Source organism: Salvelinus namaycush, chromosome 11, assembly GCF_016432855.1.
Source record: "Salvelinus namaycush isolate Seneca chromosome 11, SaNama_1.0, whole genome shotgun sequence".
Classification (NCBI taxonomy): domain Eukaryota; kingdom Metazoa; phylum Chordata; class Actinopteri; order Salmoniformes; family Salmonidae; genus Salvelinus; species Salvelinus namaycush.
This window is the reverse complement of record NC_052317.1, coordinates 38,548,284-38,569,985: the sequence shown is the minus strand read 5'-3', so window position 1 is coordinate 38,569,985 and position 21,702 is coordinate 38,548,284. Positions and strand designations below refer to the sequence as shown.

General features: G+C 51.8%; 1 protein-coding gene across 2 annotated transcripts in view; it reads left to right on the top strand.

The window, feature by feature from the left end:
* Positions 1-20,734, top strand: part of LOC120056148 (signal peptide peptidase-like 2B) — a 30,618-nt gene extending 9,884 nt beyond the window's left edge. The window contains exons 6-16 of one of the 2 annotated variants that reach the window (XM_039004354.1): positions 155-297; positions 1,116-1,212; positions 1,515-1,631; positions 6,926-7,007; positions 9,329-9,403; positions 10,548-10,610; positions 10,745-10,844; positions 11,317-11,394; positions 17,967-18,127; positions 19,191-19,339; positions 19,446-20,734. In XM_039004354.1, the coding sequence (XP_038860282.1) occupies positions 155-297; positions 1,116-1,212; positions 1,515-1,631; positions 6,926-7,007; positions 9,329-9,403; positions 10,548-10,610; positions 10,745-10,844; positions 11,317-11,394; positions 17,967-18,127; positions 19,191-19,339; positions 19,446-19,590 (1,210 nt within the window). In that variant the 3' untranslated portion in view covers positions 19,591-20,734. Of the gene's footprint in view, positions 1-154; positions 298-1,115; positions 1,213-1,514; positions 1,632-6,925; positions 7,008-9,328; positions 9,404-10,547; positions 10,611-10,744; positions 10,845-11,316; positions 11,395-17,966; positions 18,218-19,190; positions 19,340-19,445 lie in introns of those variants that run through there. The other variant, XR_005477757.1, reaches the window with a different exon arrangement.
* Positions 20,735-21,702: the final 968 nt, after the last annotated feature.

The window sequence follows — 21,702 nt, the reverse complement described above, 5'->3', positions numbered from 1 at the left end:
TTTTTATTACATTTTACATACTGAGACAAGGATATCCCTACCGGCCAAACCCTCCCTAACCCGGACGACGCTATGCCAATTGTGCGTCGCCCCACGGACCTCCAGGGGCGTCCCTCCTCCCTCACGTGTCCCTGTGGTGTCCCTCTGTCTGCAGGCGTTACCTGAAGCACAAGCGTGATGACAGCGTGGAGAAGCAGGACGAGGAGACTGTGGACGTGACGCCCATCATGATCTCTGTGTTCGTTGTCATGTGCTGCTCCATGCTGGTGCTGCTCTACTTCTTTTACGACCAACTGGGTACGACCTGGATATATACCTGTCTCTACCTGTCTCTACCTGTCTATACCTGTCTATACCTGTCTCTACCTGTCTAAACCCGTCTCTACCTGTCTCTACCTGTCTATACCTGTCTCTACCTGTCTATACCCGTCTCTACCTGTCTATACCCGTCTCTACCTGTCTATACCCGTCTCTACCTGTCTCTTAATCTAGTCTATGACCACCTGTGTATATACACCTGTACCCATCTATACCTGTCTCTTAATCTAGTCAATGACCACCTGTATATACACCTGTACCCATCTCCACCTGTCTATACCTGTCTCTACCTGTCTATACCTGTCTCTACCTGTCTATTCCTGTCTCTTAATCTAGTCTATGACCACCTGTATATACATCTGTATCCATCTCTACCTGTCTATACCTGTCTCTTAATCTAGTCTATGACCACCTGTATATACACCTGTACCCAGCTCTGCCTGTCTATACCTGTCTCTTAATCTAGTCTATGACCACCTGTATATACACCTGTACCCATCTCTACCTGTCTCTTTACCTTTCTCTGCATTTTCTATCTGTAGCTACCTATTGGCTTCTCACTCTTTACCTGTCTCTCCGCCTTTACCTGTCTCTCCGCCTTTATCTGTCTCTCCGCCTTTACCGGTCTCTCCGCCTTTACCGGTCTCTCCGCCTTTACCGGTCTCTCTGACTTTCTCACTGGTCTACATTCACTTATCTCTGTCTGTGTAGTGTCTATGATCATTGTTGTATTCTATCCTCTCTGTCTGTGTAGTGTCTATGATCATTGTGGTATTCTATCCTCTCTGTCTGTGTAGTTTATATGATCATTGGGATATTCTGCCTGGCCTCGTCTGTTGGCCTGTACAGCTGTCTCTGGCCCTTTGTTAGGAGACTCCCCTTCGGGAAGTGCAGGTGAGAGACTTACCATCTACCTAACAAATATCTGTTCATAATCACCAGGAAGTAGTCCACAATCAAGCTAACAAAGATCTGTTCATAATCACCAGGAAGTAGTCCACAATCAACCTAAAAAGAAACTGTTCATAATCACCAGGAAATAGTCCACCATCAACCTAACAACAACACAAATCACAAGAGGATTACACAATCAACCCCCAAAAAATAAAACAGAAATTGAATCAATGCAAATAGTTGACTCTTCTCCATCTATTGTAGTATTTTTTTCAACTTCTTCCTGGTGTGTGTGTATGCAGGATCCCAGAGAACAACTTGCCTTACTGCCACAAGAGGCCTCAGGTCCGCATGCTGCTGCTGTCAGCCTTCTGCATCGGAGTCAGCGTCACCTGGGGCGTGTTCCGCAACGAAGACCAGTGAGTATTAGAATTCCAAAAATTCCGGAATATTTGGAAAGTAACTTCTACAAAATTCCCAGGTTTTCCATAAATCCCGGTTAGAGGATTTCCGGATTTCCTGCTTATTCCTTCCTGATTCCTGGAATCTTACAACCATCTTACTGGTTGTCTACGCTAGAGGGATGAGTAATGTTGCCTGAGACCTGAAGACTGGCTTGAGCCTTTAGCTCCCAGATCTAATGAATGCTTAGGCATCAGGTTTCAGCTCTGTAGCTAACATAGTCTTCCTGAGGCGTTTTATTTTTTTGGTGGTAGATCAGCTTTAATATTGCAGATAGATTGTAGCCTCCATCAATGTAATTGTCTGCGTCATTTTCAATCCCCCATATACATTTTTTATGTGTGTATATATATATACATACATTTCTTTTAAAACTATTTAAACATTTTAAAACATTTTCAACTAACCCTACCACCCCTCCCCTAACGGGAGTAAACTAATGAGCAACAACATTAAACTGATATATGACTGAAGAGTTAATCAGGGGGATTTCTCCAAAAATAGACAGGTCTCTTCCTTTCCAAGGAAGCAAGATCTTATCTATTTTTGCTAACTTTCTATACAAATTTATTGGAGTGAGATCATTTCTTTCTTTCGGGATATGTATGTCCACATCACCGTCAGACCATTTTATTGGTAAACTACACGGTAATGTAAAAGTTGTATTTTTTTATGATCCAATATGTAATATAGTAAACTTATCATAATATCCGACAATACCTTTTAATTATATGCGCTATGCATTTTGCTAGAATTTTTGCATCACAACACTGAAGTGTAAGAGGCCTCCAATTTTTTAAATGGACTGGATCTTTATATTTACCACTTGGATCCTGTTTCAGTAATAATGAAATCAGACCTTCTTGTTGAGTGTCTGATAATCTACCATTTATATAGGAGTGGTTAAAACATGCTAATAATGGTCCTCTGAGTATATAAAAAAAAGGTTTGGTATATAGTACCAGTCAAAGGTTTGGACACACCTACTCATTCAAGGGTTTTTCTTTATTTTACCTATGTAAGAATGCTGTTCATTGACTACAGCTCAGCATTCAACACCATAGTACCCTCCAAGCTCATCATCAAGCTGGAGGCCCTGGGTCTCAACCCTGCCCAATTGGGTCCTGGACTTTCTGATGGGTCGCCCCCAGGTGGTAAAGGTGGGAAACAACATCTCCACTTCACTGACACTCAACACTGGGGCCCCACAAGGGTTCGTGCTCAGCCCCCTCCTGTACTCCCTGTTCACCCATGACTGCGTGGCCATGCACACCTCAAACTCAATCATCAAGTTTACAGACGACACTACAATGGCAGGCTTGATTACCAACAACGACGAGACCGCCTACTGGGAGGAGGTGAGGGCCCTTGGAGTGTGGTGTCAGGAAAACAACCTCTCACTCAATGTCAACAAAACAAAGGAGATGATCGTGGACTTCAGGAAACAGTAGAGGGAGCACCCCCTATCCACATCGAAGGTACAGCAGTGGAGAAGGTGGAAAGTTTGGCCTTCTAGGCTGTTGGCCTTCTAGGACTTCACATGAGTCTTTCTCTACAGCTGTTGATTTTACATTATTAATATAAAACAAATCCACATACTGCTTCGGTTAGTGGAGATGGAGGATACTGAAACAAAAACATATGCTTAAAGTCCTTCACTTCCTCTTTCAGAATGTAATTTGGTGAATCATGGGTGACTCCGTCATTTGTAACAAGTTTCAGTAAATTATTTTTGGTAGCATTTCTATATTGAAGATTAAAAAATAATTGTCCTTGAAGCTCAGAGACCGGATTGTTTTGAGGCACAGATCTTGGGAAGGGTACCATTTGAGGGTCCCCAAGAACAGTGGCCTCCATCATTCTTAAATGGAAGAAGTCTGGAAGCACCAAGACTTCCTAGAGCTGGCCGCCCGGACAAACTGAGAAATTGAGTTCCTCTGTGGAGATTGGAGAACCTTCCAGATGGACAACCATCTCTGCAGCACTCCACCAATCAGGCCTTTATGGTAGAGTGGCGAGACGGAAGCCACTCCTCAGCAAAAGGCATATAACAGCCCGCATGGAGTTTGCCTAAAGGACTTTCAGACCATGAGAAACAAGATTCTCTGGTTTGAAGAAACCAAGATTAAACTCTTTGACCTGAATGCCAAGTGTCATACCTGGAGGAAACCTGGCACCATCCCTACTGTGAAGCATGGTGCTGGCAGCATCATGCTTTGGGGATGTTTTTCAGCGGCTGGGACTGGGAGACTTGTCAGGATCGAGGGAAAGATGAACGGAGCAAAGTACAGAGATCCTTGATGAAAACCTGCTCCAGAGCGCTCAGGACCTCAGACTGGGGCGAAGGTTCACCTTCCAACAGGACAACGACCCTAAGCACACAGCCAAGACAACGCAGGAGTGGCTTCGGGACAAGTCTCTGAATGTCCTTGAGTGGCCCAGCCGGACTTGAACCAAATTTAACATCTCTGGAGAGACCTGAAAATAGCTATGCAGCAACTCCCCTCATTCAACCTGACAGAGCTTGAGAGGATCTGCTGAGATGAATGTAAGAAACTCCCTAAATACAGGTGTGCCAAGCTTGTACCCAAGAAGACTCGAGGCTGTAATCGCTGCAAAAGGTGCTTCAACAAAATACTGATTAAAGGGTCTGAATACTAATGAAAATGTAATATTTCAGTTTTTTTAAATCCATTTTAGAATAAGGCTGCAACGTAACAAAATGTGGAAAAAGTCAAGGGGTCTGAATACTTTCAGAATGCACTGTATACACCAATTATTTGATGGTCTGACCACATTCTGTCCCATATCAACATTTTTTTATATATTTTTTAAAAACTTTTGGTGCCAGAGAGAATGACATAAGAAAGTAGTCAAGACGACTAGCTTGATTGAGCCTCCGCCATGTACAGTACTGATTTAGAGGAGACAATAAACAGTTGGGAGTTGGGGACAATTTCATTGTAAGACTTCTCCTTGGTGTTAAATACAGTCTGTGAACAAACTTAAACTGTATAAGTTGATGGTTCGTATTACGGGATGCCAAGGTGATATTTTTCCATATTCTGTTCCAGTTAAAGGGTTGTTCAGATTAAATTAGATCTGTTGACCGTACTTTTAGAATGGCTTGCTCAGAATATCAGCTTTCCAAAAGCGTTGTAAATATATATATATATTATAGTCCTTTCGGGAGCCCAGATAATTTATTTTTAAATCCCATCATTGGATGGTTCGGTAGTTGGGTTTCCCAAGGGACTCCATAGCTGACCTAAGTTGTAAATATAGAAAAAAGGACTTACATACACATTACCAGGCATCTTTCAAATCTTGAGATGTTCTCAAATCATTACTGTCCATGATATCGGCAAGGGTACAGATTCCACATTTAGATCATTGTGGGGATGCAAAAGTTCTCCCTCCACATGGCAAGGCATTATTGTGAAATATTGGGAGGTTGGTTATGCTGTTTTGATTCCCAGTTACACAGTTTTGAAATGTTGCGCCAAATAAAAATTGTGTGAGGAGTAATAGGACCAAAGTGTAGTTTACATTGTTTGAGAGATATATCAGTGAAGACCACCTCTTCCTGGTCAATAGGAGACACCATATTACATTAAGGGATATATCAGTGAAGACCACCTCTTCCTGGTCAATAGGAGACACCATATTACATTGTTTAAGGCATATATCAGTGGAGACCACCTCTTCCTGGTCAATAGGCGACACCATATTACGTTGTTTAAGGCATATACAGTGGGGCAAAAAAGTATTTAGTCAGCCACAGAAAACGTTTGACCTCTGTCTTTGCCAACAAAGGGTATATAACAAAGTATTGAGATAAACTTTTGTTATTGACCAAATACTTATTTTCCACCATAATTTGCAAATAAATTCATTAAAAATCCTACAATGTGATTTTCTGGATTTTTTCTTTCTCATTTTGTCTGTCATAGTTGAAGTGTACCTATGATGAAAATTACAGGCCTCTCTCATCTTTTTAAGTGGGAGAACTTGCACAATTGGTGGCTGACTAAATACTTTTTTGCCCCACTGTATATCTCACTAGGTCAGGGTATTTAAGCCTCCATATATCCACTAGTTCTAATATATCCATGACATTCGTGATTTCCTTAAGTGCATGAGGTTGATAGGTTGTAGTGTGATTTCCTTTACAGTCCATAGAGATATTACATTTTAATTTTATTTAACCTTTCGTTTAACTAGGCAAGTCAGTTAAGAACAAATTCTTATTTACAATGATGGCCTACCAAAAGGCAAAAGGCCTCCTGCGGGGACAGGGGATTAAAAATAAATTTAAAAAACAATAAAATATAAATATAGGACAAAACACACATCATGACAAGAGAGACAACACTACATAAAGACAACAACATAGCAAAGCAGCAACACATGACAACACAGCATGGTAGCAAAACCACATGACAACAACATGGTAGCAACACAACATGGTAGCAGCATAAAACATGGTACAAACATTATTGGGCACAGACAACAGCACAAAGGTCAAGAAGGTAGAGGACAACAATACACAGGAAACAGCCACAACTGTCAGTAAGCGTGTCCATGATGGAGTCTTTGAATGAAAAGTTGTGTTTGCTGCATCTCGTTCCAGTCGCTAGCTGCAGCAAACTGAAAAGACAAGCGACTCAGGGATGTGTGTGCTTTGGGGACCTTTAACAGAATATATATATATATTTTCAAAGAAGCGTGAATCATCATTATTTGGACTGTATAGGTTAATGAGCCATATCTGTTTATTGTCCAATAACATATTTAAAATCATCCATCTAACTTGAGGATCTGTTTGGACAATTTGCACATTCATATCAAAATGACTGTTAATTAATATCATCACCTCTTTTGAATTTCTTTGCCCGTGGGAGAAGTATATTTCACCCCCGCCCGTCCGTCCGTTTTCCACGCAACTGCATCTAAAATGGTTGATTGAGTTTCCTGTAAACAATAGATATTATATTCCTTCTCTTTTAGCCAGGTAAATACTGATCGTCTTTTCTTATTATCTGCTAAGCCATTACAGTTATAACTGGCTATACTTATTTCACCATAATGAGATACAAATTTCAAATCTACGTTTGTAAACTCACCATTAAAAAGTACCATAGTGACTGAGTGTCCATATAGCTGTACTGTGATATTTGCATTGCTACTTGAGGCATTTTGTTTGTGCTGGCTAACTGTTGTTCCTGCCATCTGCTGTGTTCTCTCCTAGGTGGGCGTGGGTGTTACAAGACGCCCTGGGCATAGCCTTCTGTCTCTACATGCTCAAGACTATCAGACTGCCCACGTTTAAGGTGCATACACCATTTTAATGCCAGGCCTATTCGCCTAATTTTTATTTTATTTAACTAGGCAAGTCAGTTAAGAACAAATTCTTATGTACAATGACGTCCTACACCGGCCAAACCCGGACGACGCTGGGCCAATTGTGTGCCTCCATATGGGATTCCCAATCACAGCCGGTTGTGATAGAGCCTGGATTCGAATCAGGGTGTCTGTAATGACGCCTCTAGCACTGAGATGCAGTGCCTTAGACTGCTGCGCCACTCGGGAGCCCACCAGTATAGAGATCCTATAATTCTATAGTCTGTATGATTCTATATGTACAGTTGAAGTCTGAAGTTTACATACCTTAGCCAAATACATATAAACTCAGTTTTTCACAAATCTTAGAAAAAATCCCTGTCTTAGGTCAGTTAGGATCACCACTTTATTTTAAGAATGTGAAATGTCAGAATAATAGTAGAGAAAATGATTTATTTGAGTGTTTATTTCTTTCATCACATTTTCAGTGGGTCAGAAATGTACATACACTCAATTAGTATTTGGTAGCATTCCCTTTAAATTGTTTAACTTGGGTCAAACGTTTCTGGTAGCCTTCCACAAGCTTCCCACAATAAGTTGGGTGAATTTTGGCCCATTCCTCCTGACAGAGCTGGTGTAACTGAGTCAGGTTTGTAGGCCTCCTTGCTCGCACAGGCTTTTTCAGTTCTGCCCACACATTTTCTATAGGATTGAGGTCAGGGCTTTGTGATGGCCACTCCAATACCTTGACTTTGTTGTCCTTAAGCCATTTTGCCACAACTTTGGAAGTATGCTTGGGGTCATTGTCCATTTGGAAGACCCATTTGCGACCAAGCTTTAACTTCCTGACTGATGTCTTGAGATGTTGCTTTAATATATCCACATAATTTTCCTACCTCATGATGCCATCTATTTTGTGAAGTGCACCAGTCCCTCCTGCAGCAAAGCACCCCCACAACATGATGCTGCCATCCCCATGCTTCACGGTTGGGATGGTGTTCTTCGGCTTGCAAGCCTCCCCCTTTTTCCTCCAGACATAACGATGGTCATTATGGCCAAGCAGTTCTATTTTTGTTTCATCAGACCAGAGGACATTTCTCCAAAAAGTACGATCTTTGTCCCCATGTGCAGTTGCAAACCGTAGTCTGGCTTTTTTATGGCGGTTTTGGAGCAGTGGCTTCTTCCTTGCTGAGCAGCCTTTCAGGTTATGTCGATATAGGACTCGTTTTACTGTGGATATAGATACTTCTGTACCTGTTTCCTCCAGCATCTTCACAAGGTCCTTTGCTGCTGTTCTGGGATTGATTTTCACTTTTCGCACCAAAGTACGTTCATCTCTAGGAGACAGAACGCGTCTCCTTCCTGAGCGGTATGACGGCTTCGTGGTCCCATGGTGTTTATACTTGCGTACTATTGTTTGTACAGAGGAACTTGGTACGTTCAGGCGTTTGGAAATTGTTCCCAAGGATGAACCAGACTTGTGGAGGTCTACAATTAGTTTTTTCTGAGGTCTTGTCTGATTTCTTTTGATTTTCCCATGATGTCAAGCGAAGAGACACTACGTTTAGGCCTTGAAGGTAGGCCTTGAAATACATCCACAGGTACACCTCCAATTGACTCAAATGATGTCAATTAGCCTATCAGAAGCTTCTAATGCCATGACATTTTCTGGAATTTTCCAAGCTGTTTAAAGGCACTTAGTGTATGTAAACTTCCGACTTCAACTGTAATTCAATCAATACACGTAGATGGATCATAGCGTAACAGGGCGGAAGGTAGCCGAGCGGTGGGCCAGCAACCAAAATGTCGCTAGTTCGAATCCCAGAGCCGACAAGGTAAACAAATCTTTGTGCCCTTGAGCAAGGCACTTATCCCTAATTGCTCCAGGATCTCTATTGATAAAGGCAGTTCCTGGCTGCGACCCCACTCCGAGTTGGAATATTACAACAAAACATTTACAATTAACACATGCGGATTAATACACACTTGTACATGTGTGAAATAGGACAAATACAAGCACTAACTAAACGATGATATAAGATACTGACCGTAGAAGTAGAATCACTAGAAAGGGATTATCCCGTTCAAGTCAATGGATATGCGTGTCATTTTAAAGTGGTACTGACCACATTAACTAGCTAGGGCCAGGAGTTGTACTGATGATCATGCATGTGTGTGTTAATGACCAGGAGTTTTTTTTTCCGACCCTATGACATGCAGTGACCTCTGTATCTAACCTCATTGAACAACATCCATAAGCTGGAAAAGTCATTTTTAATGTCTTCTTCTTCTTCCATGTGTTCTGCTCCAGGCCTGCACCATGCTGCTGGTGACCCTGTTTGTCTACGATGTTTTCTTTGTTTTTATTACTCCTCTCTTTACCAAGGTACGTCACAGTGGATCCCTTCCTTTTTAAATAGGAAATATTGATACCTTTTAATTATAAAGCGCTTTTTGTTACAGGAAACATTTCTGATATTTTGAACAATTATTGGCAAAAAAAGCTGATCTGATTGGTCAAAAGGACCAATTAGTAAAAAAAAAGATAAGACCGGTGCTATACAGGCGGTGCTATACAGGCGGTGCTATACAGGCGGTGCTATACAGGCGGTGCTATACAGGAGGTGCTATACAGGCGGTGCTATACAGGAGGTGCTATACAGGCGGTGCTAAACAGTGCCTTGAGAAAGTATTCCTTCTTTTCACTGTCAATTAGGTTAGTATTGTGGAGTAACTACAATGTTGTTGATCCATCCTCCGTTTTCTCCTATCACAACCAATAAACTCTGAAACTGTTTTAAAGTCACCATTGGCCTCATGGTGAAATCCCTGAGCGGTTTCCTTCCTCTTCGGCAACTGAGTTAGGAAGGACGCCTTTATCTTTGTAGTGACTGGGTGTATAGATAATTAATAACTTCAGCATGCTCGAAGGGAGATTCAATGTCAATTTATTTTTACCCATCTACCAATAGGTGCCCTTCTTTGCGAGGCATTGGAAAACCTCCCTGGTCTTTGTGCTTGAATATGTGTTTTAAATTCACTGCTCGACTGAGGGACCTAACAGATAATTGTATGTGTGGAGTACAGAGATTAGTTAGTCATTCAAAAATCATGTTAAACACTATTATTGCACACAGGGTGAGTCCATGCAACTTATTATGTGACTTGTTAAAAGCACATTTTTACTCCTGAACTTATTTAGGCTTGCCATAACAAAAGGGTGTGAATACTTTCTGAACGCAATGTATGTGCTATACATGAAGCAGTAACTAACTGGCTAGATAAATGGACTAGATTATCAGTGTTTCCCAAACTCGGTCCTAGGGCCCCCCCTTGGGTGTTTTTTTTCTTCTTCCTAGTACTACACAACTGACTCAAATAACCAACTCATCGTCAAGCTTTGTTTATTTGAATCGGCTGTGTAGTGCTAGGACAAAAAACAACACGTGCACCTAGTGGGGGCCCCGGGACCAAGTTTGGGAAACACTGCATTAAGCCACTACCATGTTGTCCTGTGTCTGTCTCCTCAGAGTGGTCACAGTATTATGGTGGAGGTTGCGGCTGGGCCCTCTGACTCCTCCACACATGAAAAGGTACAGTGGGCATCGATTTGATTTGATTAGGTCTCATATGACAGTTGTTCTTTCACTTGAACTGATGTAACAATAGAAGGCTGTAATAATGTAATAATGGAGGATGCTCACTGTCCTTGCTGGCCTTCCTCCAGCTTCCTATGGTGCTCAAAGTGCCCCGCCTCAACTCCTCCCCTCTGGCTCTGTGTGACAGGCCCTTTTCTCTGCTTGGATTTGGCGACATCTTAGTACCAGGTAATACTACTCTACTACTGTACTGTATTTTACTACTGTATTTTACTACTGTACTCTACTACTGTACTATACTCTACTACTGTACTCTACTGTACTGTACTCTACTACTGTACTATACTACTGTACTGTATTTTACTACTGTACTGTACTCTACTACTGTACTGTATTTTACTACTGTACTGTACTTTACTACTGTACTTTACTACTGTACTGTACTCTACTACTGCACTGTACTCTACTACTATACTGTATTTTACTACTGTACTATAGTCTACTACTGTACTGTGTATTCCACTACTGTACTATACTCGAATGTACTCTACTACTGTATTGTACTCTAGTACTGTACTATAGTCTACTACTGTACTGTACTCTGCTCCTGTTATCGTACAATATCTAACTCCTATTATCGTATCTTTCTGTGGCGAGATATCTGCACTCATCTGAGCTGACCATGTTGTTTCTCTCTCAGGTCTGCTGATAGCCTACTGTCACAGGTTTGACATCCTCATGCAGTCCTCACGGTTCTATTTCCTGGCCTGCACAATCGGTAAGACCAACACATTTCCATTGTCTTTTTGATAGTCAAAAACATCATTTGTGTGTAGAGTCTTTTATAACAGCTAGTATTTGTTCCAAACAAGCAGTAAACAGACTCTGGCTTAAGGCTCCTTCTCTCCCTTCCCCGCTCCACCCGCCACCGCACCCACTCTTCTCTCCGTCGCCCCGGCAACCCACGTCTCCGCTCGCACCACTCGCGACCCACGGCCTCGCCCCCGGCGACCCACGGCCTCCCCCGCGACCCACGTCCCGCTCCCCAGCTACCCCAACGCGCCGCGCCCCCGCACTCACGCCCGCCCGACGCGACCCACGCGCCAGCCCGCGACCCACGCGTCGCGCCCCTCAGCCACCCCACGGGCTAAGCGCTCGCCCTCGGCCACCCACTCTCCGCGCGAGCCCCGCCACGCCAGCTCCGCGCGCTCCCCCGGCCACCCACGCGCCGCGCGCGCCCCCTCCACCCACGCGCCGCGCGCGGCCGCCCCCGCCACCCAACGCGCGCGCGCCCCGCCACCCACGCGCCGACGCGAGCCCCGGCCCACCCACGCGCCGCGCGCGCGCCCCCTCCCACCCACGCGCGCCCGCCACCCACGCGCCGCGCGCGCGCCCCCGCTCACCCACGCGCCGCGCGCGGCCCCCGCACCCACGCGCCGCGCGCGCGCCCCGCCACCCACGCGCCGCGCGCGCCCCACGCGCCTCTCGCGACCCTCCACCCACGCGCTTCGCTCGTTCTCCCCCGCACCCACGAGCCTTCGGCGTCGCCCCGCCACCCACTCGCCGCGCTCGCCCCCGACACCCACGCTCCGCTGCTCGCTCCCCCGCCTCACCCACGCGCCCCGCCACCCAAGCCTCCTGCGCCGGCTCCGCCCCCTTCCGCCCGGCCCCCCCACCCACTCGCCGCGCGTCTCCCCGCCACCCCGCCGCTGCCGCCTGCGCTGCCTCCCCCGCCACCCCACTCTCCGCTGCCGTCTCCCTGCACCCACGTCTCCGCCGCGCCCCTCAGCCACCCACGCGCCGCCCGGACGCCCCCTCCACCCACGCCGCCGCGCGCGCCCCCGCCACCCACGCGGCTGCGCGCGCCCCCGCCACCCACGCGCCTCGCGCGCCCCCGCCTACCCACGCGCGCCGCGCGCGGCCCCCGCCACCCACGCGCCGGCCGCGCCCGCCCCAGCCACCCCACGCGCCGCGCCCGCCCCCGGCCACCCACGCGCCGCGCGCGCGACCCCCGCCACCCACGCGCCGCGCGCGCCCGCACCCACTGCCTCGCGCTCCCCCGCCACCCACGCGCCGCGCCCGCCCCTCGCCACCCACGCGCCGCGCGCGCCCCGCCCATCCCATGCGCCGCGCGCGCGCCCCCGCCACCCACGGCCGCGCTCCGCCCCCGCACCCATTCGCGCCGCGCCCCCCCCGCAACCCATCGCCGCTGGCGGCGCCCCGCCACCCACGCGTCCGCGGCCCCGTCACCCACTCGCCCCGCGCGACCCGCCAACCCACCTCCGGCGCGCTCCCCCGCACCCAACTCGCCGCGCTCGCCCCCGCTAACCCACGCGCCGCTCGCGACTGCCCGCCACCCACCCGTCTCACCTCCCCCGACCAAGCCGCGACGCGCGTCCCCCGCCACACCCGCACGCGCCGCGCGCGGCCCCCGCACCCACGCGCGCGCGCGCGCCCCCGCCACCCACCGCCGCGCTCGCGCCCCCGCCACCCACGCGCCGCGCGGGCGCCCCCGCCACCCACGCGCCGGCGCGCGGCCCCCGCACCCACGCGCCGCGCGCGTCGCCCCCGCCACCACGCGCCGCTCGCGCCGCGCGGACCCGCCCACCCACGCTCCTCCGCGCTCGCGACCCCCGCCACCCTACGCGCCGCGACGTCGCTCGCCCCCCGCCACCCACGCGCCGCGCGGCGTCGCGCCCGCCACGCCATGCGCATCGCGCGCGCGCGCCCCCCCACCCACGCGCCGCGCGCGACCCGCCACCCACTGCTCCGCGCGCTCCCCCGCCACCCACGCGGCCGCGCGCGCGCCCGCCACCCACGCCCTCTCCCGCCCCCGCCCGCCCCACGCGCGCCGCGCGCGCCCCCGCACCCCCACGCTTACGCGCGCGGCCCCCGCCACCCACGCTACGCGCGCGCCCCCGCCACCCACGCTCCTCTCTACGCCCCCCCGCCACCCACGCGCCGGCGCGCGCTCCCCCGCCACCCACGGCGCGCGCTGCGCGCCCCCGCCACCCCACGCGCCGCGCGCCCGCCCCCGCCACACACACGCGCTGCTCGCGCGCCCCCCTGCCACCCACGCCCACGACCTGCGCCCGACCCCGCCACCCAGTCATCCGCTCCCTGCCCAACCTGTCCCACCCACTCGCCTCCTCTCCCCCGCCACCACGCGCCTCGCTGCGTCCCACGCCCACCCACGCGCCTCGCTCGAGCCCCCGCCACCCACTCTCCTCCTCCCCCCCCTGACCACCCACTCCCGCTCCTCCCCACCCCTCCTCTCTCTCCCCCTCCACCACCCTCTCCTCTCCCCCTCCACCCACTCTCCTCTCTCTCCCCCACCCACTCTCCTCTCTCCCTCCACCCACTCGCTCTCTCTCTCCCTCCCATCCTCTCCTCTCCCCCTCCACCCACTCTCCTCTCTCTCCCCCCCCACTCTCCTCTCCTCTCTCTCCCCCTCACCCACTTCCTCCTCTCCCCTCCACCCACTCTCCTCCTCTCTCCCCCTCCACCCACTCTCCTCTCTCTCCCCCCCTCACCCACTCTCTCTCTCTCCCCCTCCACCCACTCTCCTCTTCTCTCCCCTCCACCCACTCTCCTCTCTCTCCTCCCCCTCCACCCACTCTCCTCTCTCTCTCCCCCTCCACCCACTCTCCTCTCTCTCTCCCCCTCCACCCACTTCCTCTCTCCCCTCCACCCACTCTCCTCTCTCTCCTCCACCACTTCCTCTCTCTCCCCTCCACCACTCCCTCTCTCTCCCCCTCCACCCACTCGCCTCTCTCTCTCCCTCCACCCACTCCTCTCCCTCCCCCTCCCACTCCTCTCCTCTCTCTCCCCCCCCCCCCACTCTCCTCTCTCTCCCCCTCCACCCACTCTCCTCCTCTCTCCCCCTCCACCCACTCTCCTCTCTCTCTCCCCCTCCACCCACTCCTCCTTCTCCTACCTCCTCCACCACTCTCCTCTCTCTCTCCCCTCCACCCACTCTCCTCTCTCTCTCCCCCTCCACCCACTCTCCTCTCTCTCCCCCTCCACCCACTCTCCTCTCTCTCTCCCCCCACCCACTCTCTCTCTCTCTCTCTCTCCCCCCACCCACTCCCTCTCTCTCCTCCCCCTCCACCCACTCTCCTCTCCTCTCTCTCCCCCCCACCCACTCTCCTCTCTCTCCCTCCACCCACTCTCCTCTCTCTCCCCCTCCACCCACTCCCCTCTCTCTCCTCACCCCATCCTCTCTCCCTCCCCCCTCCTCCACTCCTCTCCTCTCTCTCCCCCTCCACCCACTCTCTCTCCCCCCCCACCACCCCCCTCCCCCCCCACCCATCTCTCCCCCCCTCCACCCCACCCCTCCCTCCCCCCCCCACCCACTCTCCTCTCCTCCCCCCCCACCCACCCTCCCTCCCCCCCCCACCACTCTCCTCCCCTCCCCCCCCACCCACTCCCTCTCCTCTCCCCTTCCACCCACTCTCCTCCTCTCTCCCCTCTCACCCACTCTCCTCTCTCTCCCCCCCCACCCCACTCTCCTCTCTCCCCCCTCCACCCACTCTCCTCTCCCCCTCCACCCCACTCTCCTCCTCTCTCCCCCCCACCCACCTCCCCACTCCCCTCCACCCACTCCCTCTCTCTCCCCCCCACCCACTCTCCCTCCCCCCTCTCCACCCACTCTCCTCTCTCTCCCCCTCCACCCACTCTCCTCTCTCCCTCCACCCACTCTCCCCCCCTCCACCCACTCCCTCTCTCCCCCCCTCCCCCACCCTCCCTCCCCCACCCCCTCTCCTCCCCCCACCCACCCCCTCCCCCCTCACCCACTCTCCTCCTCCTCCCCCTCCACCCACCCCCTCTCTCCCCCCCCCACCCACCTCCTCTCTCCTCCCCCTCCACCCACTCTCCTCTCTTCTCTCCCCCTCCACCCACTCTCCTCTCCTCTTCCCCCTCCACCCACTCTCCCTCTCTCTCCCCTCCCCACCCACCTCCTCCTCTCCCCCTCCACCCACTCTCTCTCTCTCCTCCCCCTCCACCACTCTACTCTCTCTCTCTACTCCCCTCACCCACTCTCCTCTCTCTCTCTCTCCCCCTCCACCCACTCTCCTCTCTCTCTCTCTCCCCCTCCACCCACTCTCCTCTCTCCTCTCTCCCTCACCCACCCCCCTCCCCCCCCCCACTCTCCCTCCCCCTCCCCCCCACCCACTCCTCTCCTCCTCTACCCTCCACCCACTCTCCCTCTCTCTCCCCCCCACCCACTCTCCTCCTCTCTCCCTCCACCCACCTCCTCTCCTTCCCCCCACCCACCTCCCCTCCCCCCCCCCACCCACTCCCTCTCTCTCTCTCCTCCCCCTCCACCCACCTCTCTCTCTCCTCCTCCCCCCACCCACTTCTCCTCTCTCTCTCCCCCTCCACCCCACTCTCCTCTCTCTACCCCCACCCACTCTCTCTCTCTCCCCCTCCACCCTCCACTCCCTCCTCCTCCCTCCACCACTCTCTCTCTCTCCCTCCACCCACCCTCTCCCCCCTCCATCCACTCTCCCCCCCACCCACCTCCCTCTCCCTCCCCTCCACCCACCTCTCTCTCTCCCCCTCCACCCACTCTCCTCCTCCCCCCTCCACCCACTCTCCTCCTCTCTTCCCACACCCACCCCCTCTCTACCCCCCACCCACTCCCCCTCTCTCCCCACCCACCCACTCCTCTCTCTCCCCCACCACCCTCTCCTCTCCCCCCCTCCACCCACTCCCCTCTCTCCCCCCCACTCCACCCCTCTCCCCCTCCCAACCCACTCTCCTCCCCCCCACCCACCCACCCTCCTTCTCTCTCCCCCTCCACCCACTCCCTCTCCCCCCCCCACCCACCCCCCCTCCCCCCCCTCCACTCTCCCCTCCCCCCCCCCTCCACCCACTCTCCCACCCCCACCCCACCACCCCTCTCCCACCCTACCCCCTCCACCCATCTCTCCTCTCCCCCTCCCCCTCCACCCACTCCCTCCTCTATCCTCCACCCACCCCCCTCCCCTCCACCCACCCCTCCTCCTCTCCCACTCTCTCCCCTCCCCCCCCTCCACTTCCCCCCCCTCCCCCCCCTCCCACCCTCTCCTCTCCCCCCCACCCACCCCCTCTCTCCCCCCCCACCCATCCTCCCCCCCCCCCCTCCCACCCCCCCCCCCCCCCACCCACCCCTCCCTCCCCCCCCACCACTCTCCTCTCTCTCCTCCTCCACCCACTCCCTCTCTCTCCCCCCTCCACCCACCCCTCTCTCTCCTCTCCCCACCACCCACTCTCTCTCTCTCCCCCTCCACCCACCCCTCCTCCCCCCCACCCACTCCCTCCCCCTCCCACTCTCTCTCTCTCTCTACCTCCCCCTCCCACCCCTCTCCTCTCCCCCCCACCCACTCTCCTCTCTCTCCCCCACCCAATCCCTCTCTCCCCCCCCATCCATCTCCCCTCCTCCCCCCCTCCCCCACCCTCCTCCCCCACCCTCTCACCCACCTCCCTCTCCTCCCCCTCCACCCACTCCTCCTCCTCCCCCCACCCCACTCTCCTCTCCCCCCCCTCCACCACCCCTCTCTCTCCTCCCCTCCACCCACCCACTCTCCTCTCTCTCTCCCCCTCCACCCACCCCCTCTCTCCCCCCTCCACCACTCTCCCTCTCCTCCCCCTCCACCCACTCTTCCCCTCCCCTCTCCCCTCCACCCCACCCACTCTCCTCTCTCTCTCTCTCCCCTCCACCCCACCCACTCCCCTCCTCTCTCTCCCCCCACCCACTCCCCTCCTCCCCCCCCACCCACCTCCTCTTCTCTCCCCCCCACCCCACTTCCTCTCTCTCTCCCCCCTCCACCCACTCTCCTCTCCCTCCCCTCCACCCACTCTCCTCTCTCTTCCCCCTCCCCCCTATCCCTCTCTCCCCCCTCCACCCACTCTCCTCTCTCTCTCCCTCCCCTCCACCCACTCTCCTCTCTCTCTTCCCCCTCCACCCACTCTCTCTCCTCTCTCTTCCCCTCCACCCACCCCTCTCTCTCTCTCCCCCTCCACCCAATTCCTCTCTTCTCTCCCCCTCCACCCACTCTCCTCTCTCCTCCCCCTCACCCCCACTCTCCTCTCTCTCCCCCTCCACCCACTCTCCTCTCTCTCTCCCCCTCCACCCTCTCCTCTCTCTCTCTCCCTCCACCCACTCCTCTCCCTCCCTCTCCCTCCACCCACTTCCTCTCTCTCTCCCTCCACCCACTCTCCTCTCTCTCCCTCCACCCACTCTCCTCTCTCTCTCCCTCCACCCACTCTCCTCTCTCTCTCCCTCCACCCACTCTCCTCTCTCTCTCCCTCCACCCACTCTCCTCTCTCCCTCCCCCTCCACCCACTCTCCTCTCCCCTCTGAAGGTTATGGTATCGGGCTGCTCATCACCTTTGTAGCTCTGGCCCTGATGCAGATGGGTCAGCCGGCCCTGTTATACCTGGTGCCTTGCACCCTCCTCTCCAGCCTGGCGGTGGCGCTGTGGCGCAAAGAGCTGCCATTATTCTGGACAGGAAGTGGATTTGTGGTGATTACCAGTTTGATATGAGTGTCTTCTTCTTCTACGGAAAGAAACATTTCTAGTGTTTTGTACCACAAAGTGAACCTAGATTTTAAAGTTGAGTACCGTAACCCCCGGAAACTAACTAGATATAATCAGCTTCTTCGTTCCAACATGCTGTTTCTGTTTCCTGTCCCCCTGCTCTGCTCCGCCCCTTCCTGTTCTATACTGTCATTTTACTGTGGATTCTCTGCTTTGCTGCCGAGGGCTCCAGGGTCTGTGTCTGTCACCCGCCTGTATTCTCTCATTGTATTCCTCTGCTCCTAGATAAGTGTCATATTGTCTTAATAGATTGTCCTGTGGTGTTAGAATAGACACTTCTAGGGTCATTAAACACTATTGGTGGGTAGAGTCATGATGAATTCACACAGTGACAACATGAATAGTATCTGGTGATGACAAGGGGAGTGTACTGAACTGTCTCTCACCCATTTTCTCTGAACTGCAAATTGTGAAGATGCTTCTATAAGCTACTGGGTTTGAATATGGTGTGAAACGAGGTGCTCTGAAGCAACTTTCCCTTCTGTGTGTCTGAGGTAGCCTGGTCCCCAAATATGTTTGTGCTGTATTGCCAACCCAGGGCACCAGTTTTATCTGAGGTGTTTTCTAGCTCAATGTACAGCCATACCTCTGGTCTACCAGGCTGGCTAACACACTCCTCTGGTCTACCAGGCTGGCTAACACACTCCTCTGGTCTACCAGGCTGGCTAACACACTCCTCTGGTCTACCAGGCTGGCTAACACACTCCTCTGGTCTACCAGGCTGGCTAACACACTCCTCTGGTCTACCAGGCTGGCTAACACACTCCTCCAGTCAGTGGGGATTCTAGTGAAGGACAACAACCTCACTGATAGAAAAACCATCCAGTCTTTATTTAGCCCATTGATCCACTTGTTGAGAGGAATGGCTGTATATTTTGATGGCATCCTGCATAAACAATCTTATCTGTGTGCCCATTGTTGTCAATAGTCTGTCTCCCAGACTTGCTCCACAGTGGTCTGATGTCTCCACTCTGTTTATCCCTCTCAGCCTCCCATAGTTCTGCAACCAATCAACTGTATGCAAACCCCAGGACCACCCACAGAGGACCCCCTCACCAATCCTGAGCCACAAGGTCCTGATGCAACCAATCAGAGTGAGGACACTCCCCTTCCAGAGAAAGAGGCCAGCAAATCAGAGTAAAGGACTTCTAGGATGCCAATTTCTTATTCATTTCATTTTATTTTTGACACATAGGATCTCAATGGAACTCTATAAGTTCTTAACAAATTATAAACATTTCAGTGCACTTGGTGTGAAAAAGGGTAAGAAAAGGACTGACGGGAGCGAGGGAGGGCACTCAACCTACAGTGGCAGTTCTTCAACGCGTGAAACACCTTGTGGTCAGCAGGATCAGCACTGGCTGGGAGTCCTGGATGATGCGCTGTAGACTAAGGTCAAAGAGCACAACATACACAGCCCCGACTGCGACCTACGCTGACTTAACGCCCTTCTCGTGAGTTTTATCATCCTGTCACATAAAATAGATTTTCTGTCTCCAAACTCTCCTGTCCTCCATTTTTCAGTTCATCATTTATCCCACCAGTCCTACGCAGAATAGCAGTCAACAATCCCCACAACTAAGTCAATGTGTTGCAGTCTTACCATCAGAAGCTCTGTCGGTCAGCTTGTTCCCAATTGTTCTTCTCCTTTATCAAGTACCATGAAGAAGAAGAACCACACTATGGCCTGTCCCTCTGTTTATGAAAGATGACTGAAGTATCTACCGTACATACCCTTTATCATGTGGTGCTATCATGGATTCTCACCTACCTAAAAGGTATAGAATGATTATTGATTTAGGGCATCGAGGGGCAGTTTCCTAGTGGACTAAAAAGCGAGCTGAATGGAGAATCCATGTAAATTGTTATAAATCCTGGATAAAAGGCTTAATCCGTGTCCGGGAAACCTATCTCTAGTTTTTGATTGGTTTAAATCTGACCTTTTGACCTTTTATTGTTTTTGCATGCTATGGGTTTGGTTTAGACCAGACTGTCAACAATAGTGTGTGGTTTATATAGTAGCTTACACACTGTCTTTATATAATACTACGGGTGCAACAGTTAATGTTGCCCACACCGTTTCTCTAGTAGATTTTGTGGTCCCATTTTCCATTGGGTGTAAAAACCCATGTATTTATGTGGTAGATACATACAGTAGTAAATAGGTGTAATTGCATTGTAGGCAGCTAGGTTCAAAATAGTACTTAAACATGTTTAACAGTTTTTAAAGTTGTAACTAATTAATTACACTAACTACTTACTGGTATGTAACTACCATGTGAACACATGGGTTATAAGGAGACCTAATGTAGAATGACCGATTTTGGTTATATAATTCATATTGTCTTAATGGGTTTTTGCCTTACTGGTGTCCATGGTTACAATTGGAATGTCTCTGTGCATAGTGCTTTATGAAGACAGAGTACTGTATTCATGTTTCTTAATTAAACTATGATAAGTGATAATTTTTATGTTTGAGGGGGAGGGGTGAGGTTGTCTCATGATAATAAACTCAGCAAAAAAAGAAACGTCCTCTCTCTGTCAACTGTGTTTATTTTCAGCAAACTTAACATGTGTAAATATTTGTATGAACATAACAAGATTCAACAACTGAGACTTAAACTGAACAAGTTCCACAGACATGTGACTAACAGAAATGTAATAATGTGTCCCTGAACAAAGGGGGGTCAAAATCAAAAGTAACAGTCAGTATCTGGTGTGGTCACCAGCTGCATTAAGTACTGCAGTGTATCTCCTCCTCATGGACTGCACCAGATTTGCCAGTTCTTGCTGTGAGATGTTACCCCACTCTTCCACCAAGGCACCTGCAAGTTCCCAGACATTTCTGGGGGGAATTGCCATAGCCTTCACCCTCCGATCCAACAGGTCCCAGACGTGCTCAATGGGATTGAGATCCGGGCTCTTCACTGGTCATGGCAGAACACTGACATTCCTGTCTTGCAGGAAATCACGCACAGAACGAGCAGTATGGCTGGTGGCATTGTCATGCTGGAGGGTCATGTCAGGATGAGCCTGCATGAAGGGTACCACATGAGGGAGGAGGATGTCTTCCCTGTAACGCACAGCGTTGAGATTGCCTGCAATGACAACAAGCTCAATCCAATGATGCTGTGACACACCGCCCCAGACCATGACGGACCCTCCACCTCCAAATCGATCCCACTCCAGAGTACAGGCCTTGGTGTAACGCTCATTCCTTCGACGATAAACGCGAATCCGACCATCACCCCTGGTAAGACAAAACTGTGACTCGTCAGTGAAGAGCACTTTTTGACAGTGGGTTTGTGCCCATAGTCGACGTTGTTGCCGGTGAGGATCTGCCTTACAACAGGCCTACAAGCCCTCAGTCCAGCCTCTCTCAGCCTATTGCGGACAGTCTGAGCACTGATGGAGGGATTGTGCATTCCTGGTGTAACTCGGGCAGTTGCCATCCTGTACCCGTCCCGCAGGTGTGATTTTCATATGTACCGATACTGTGC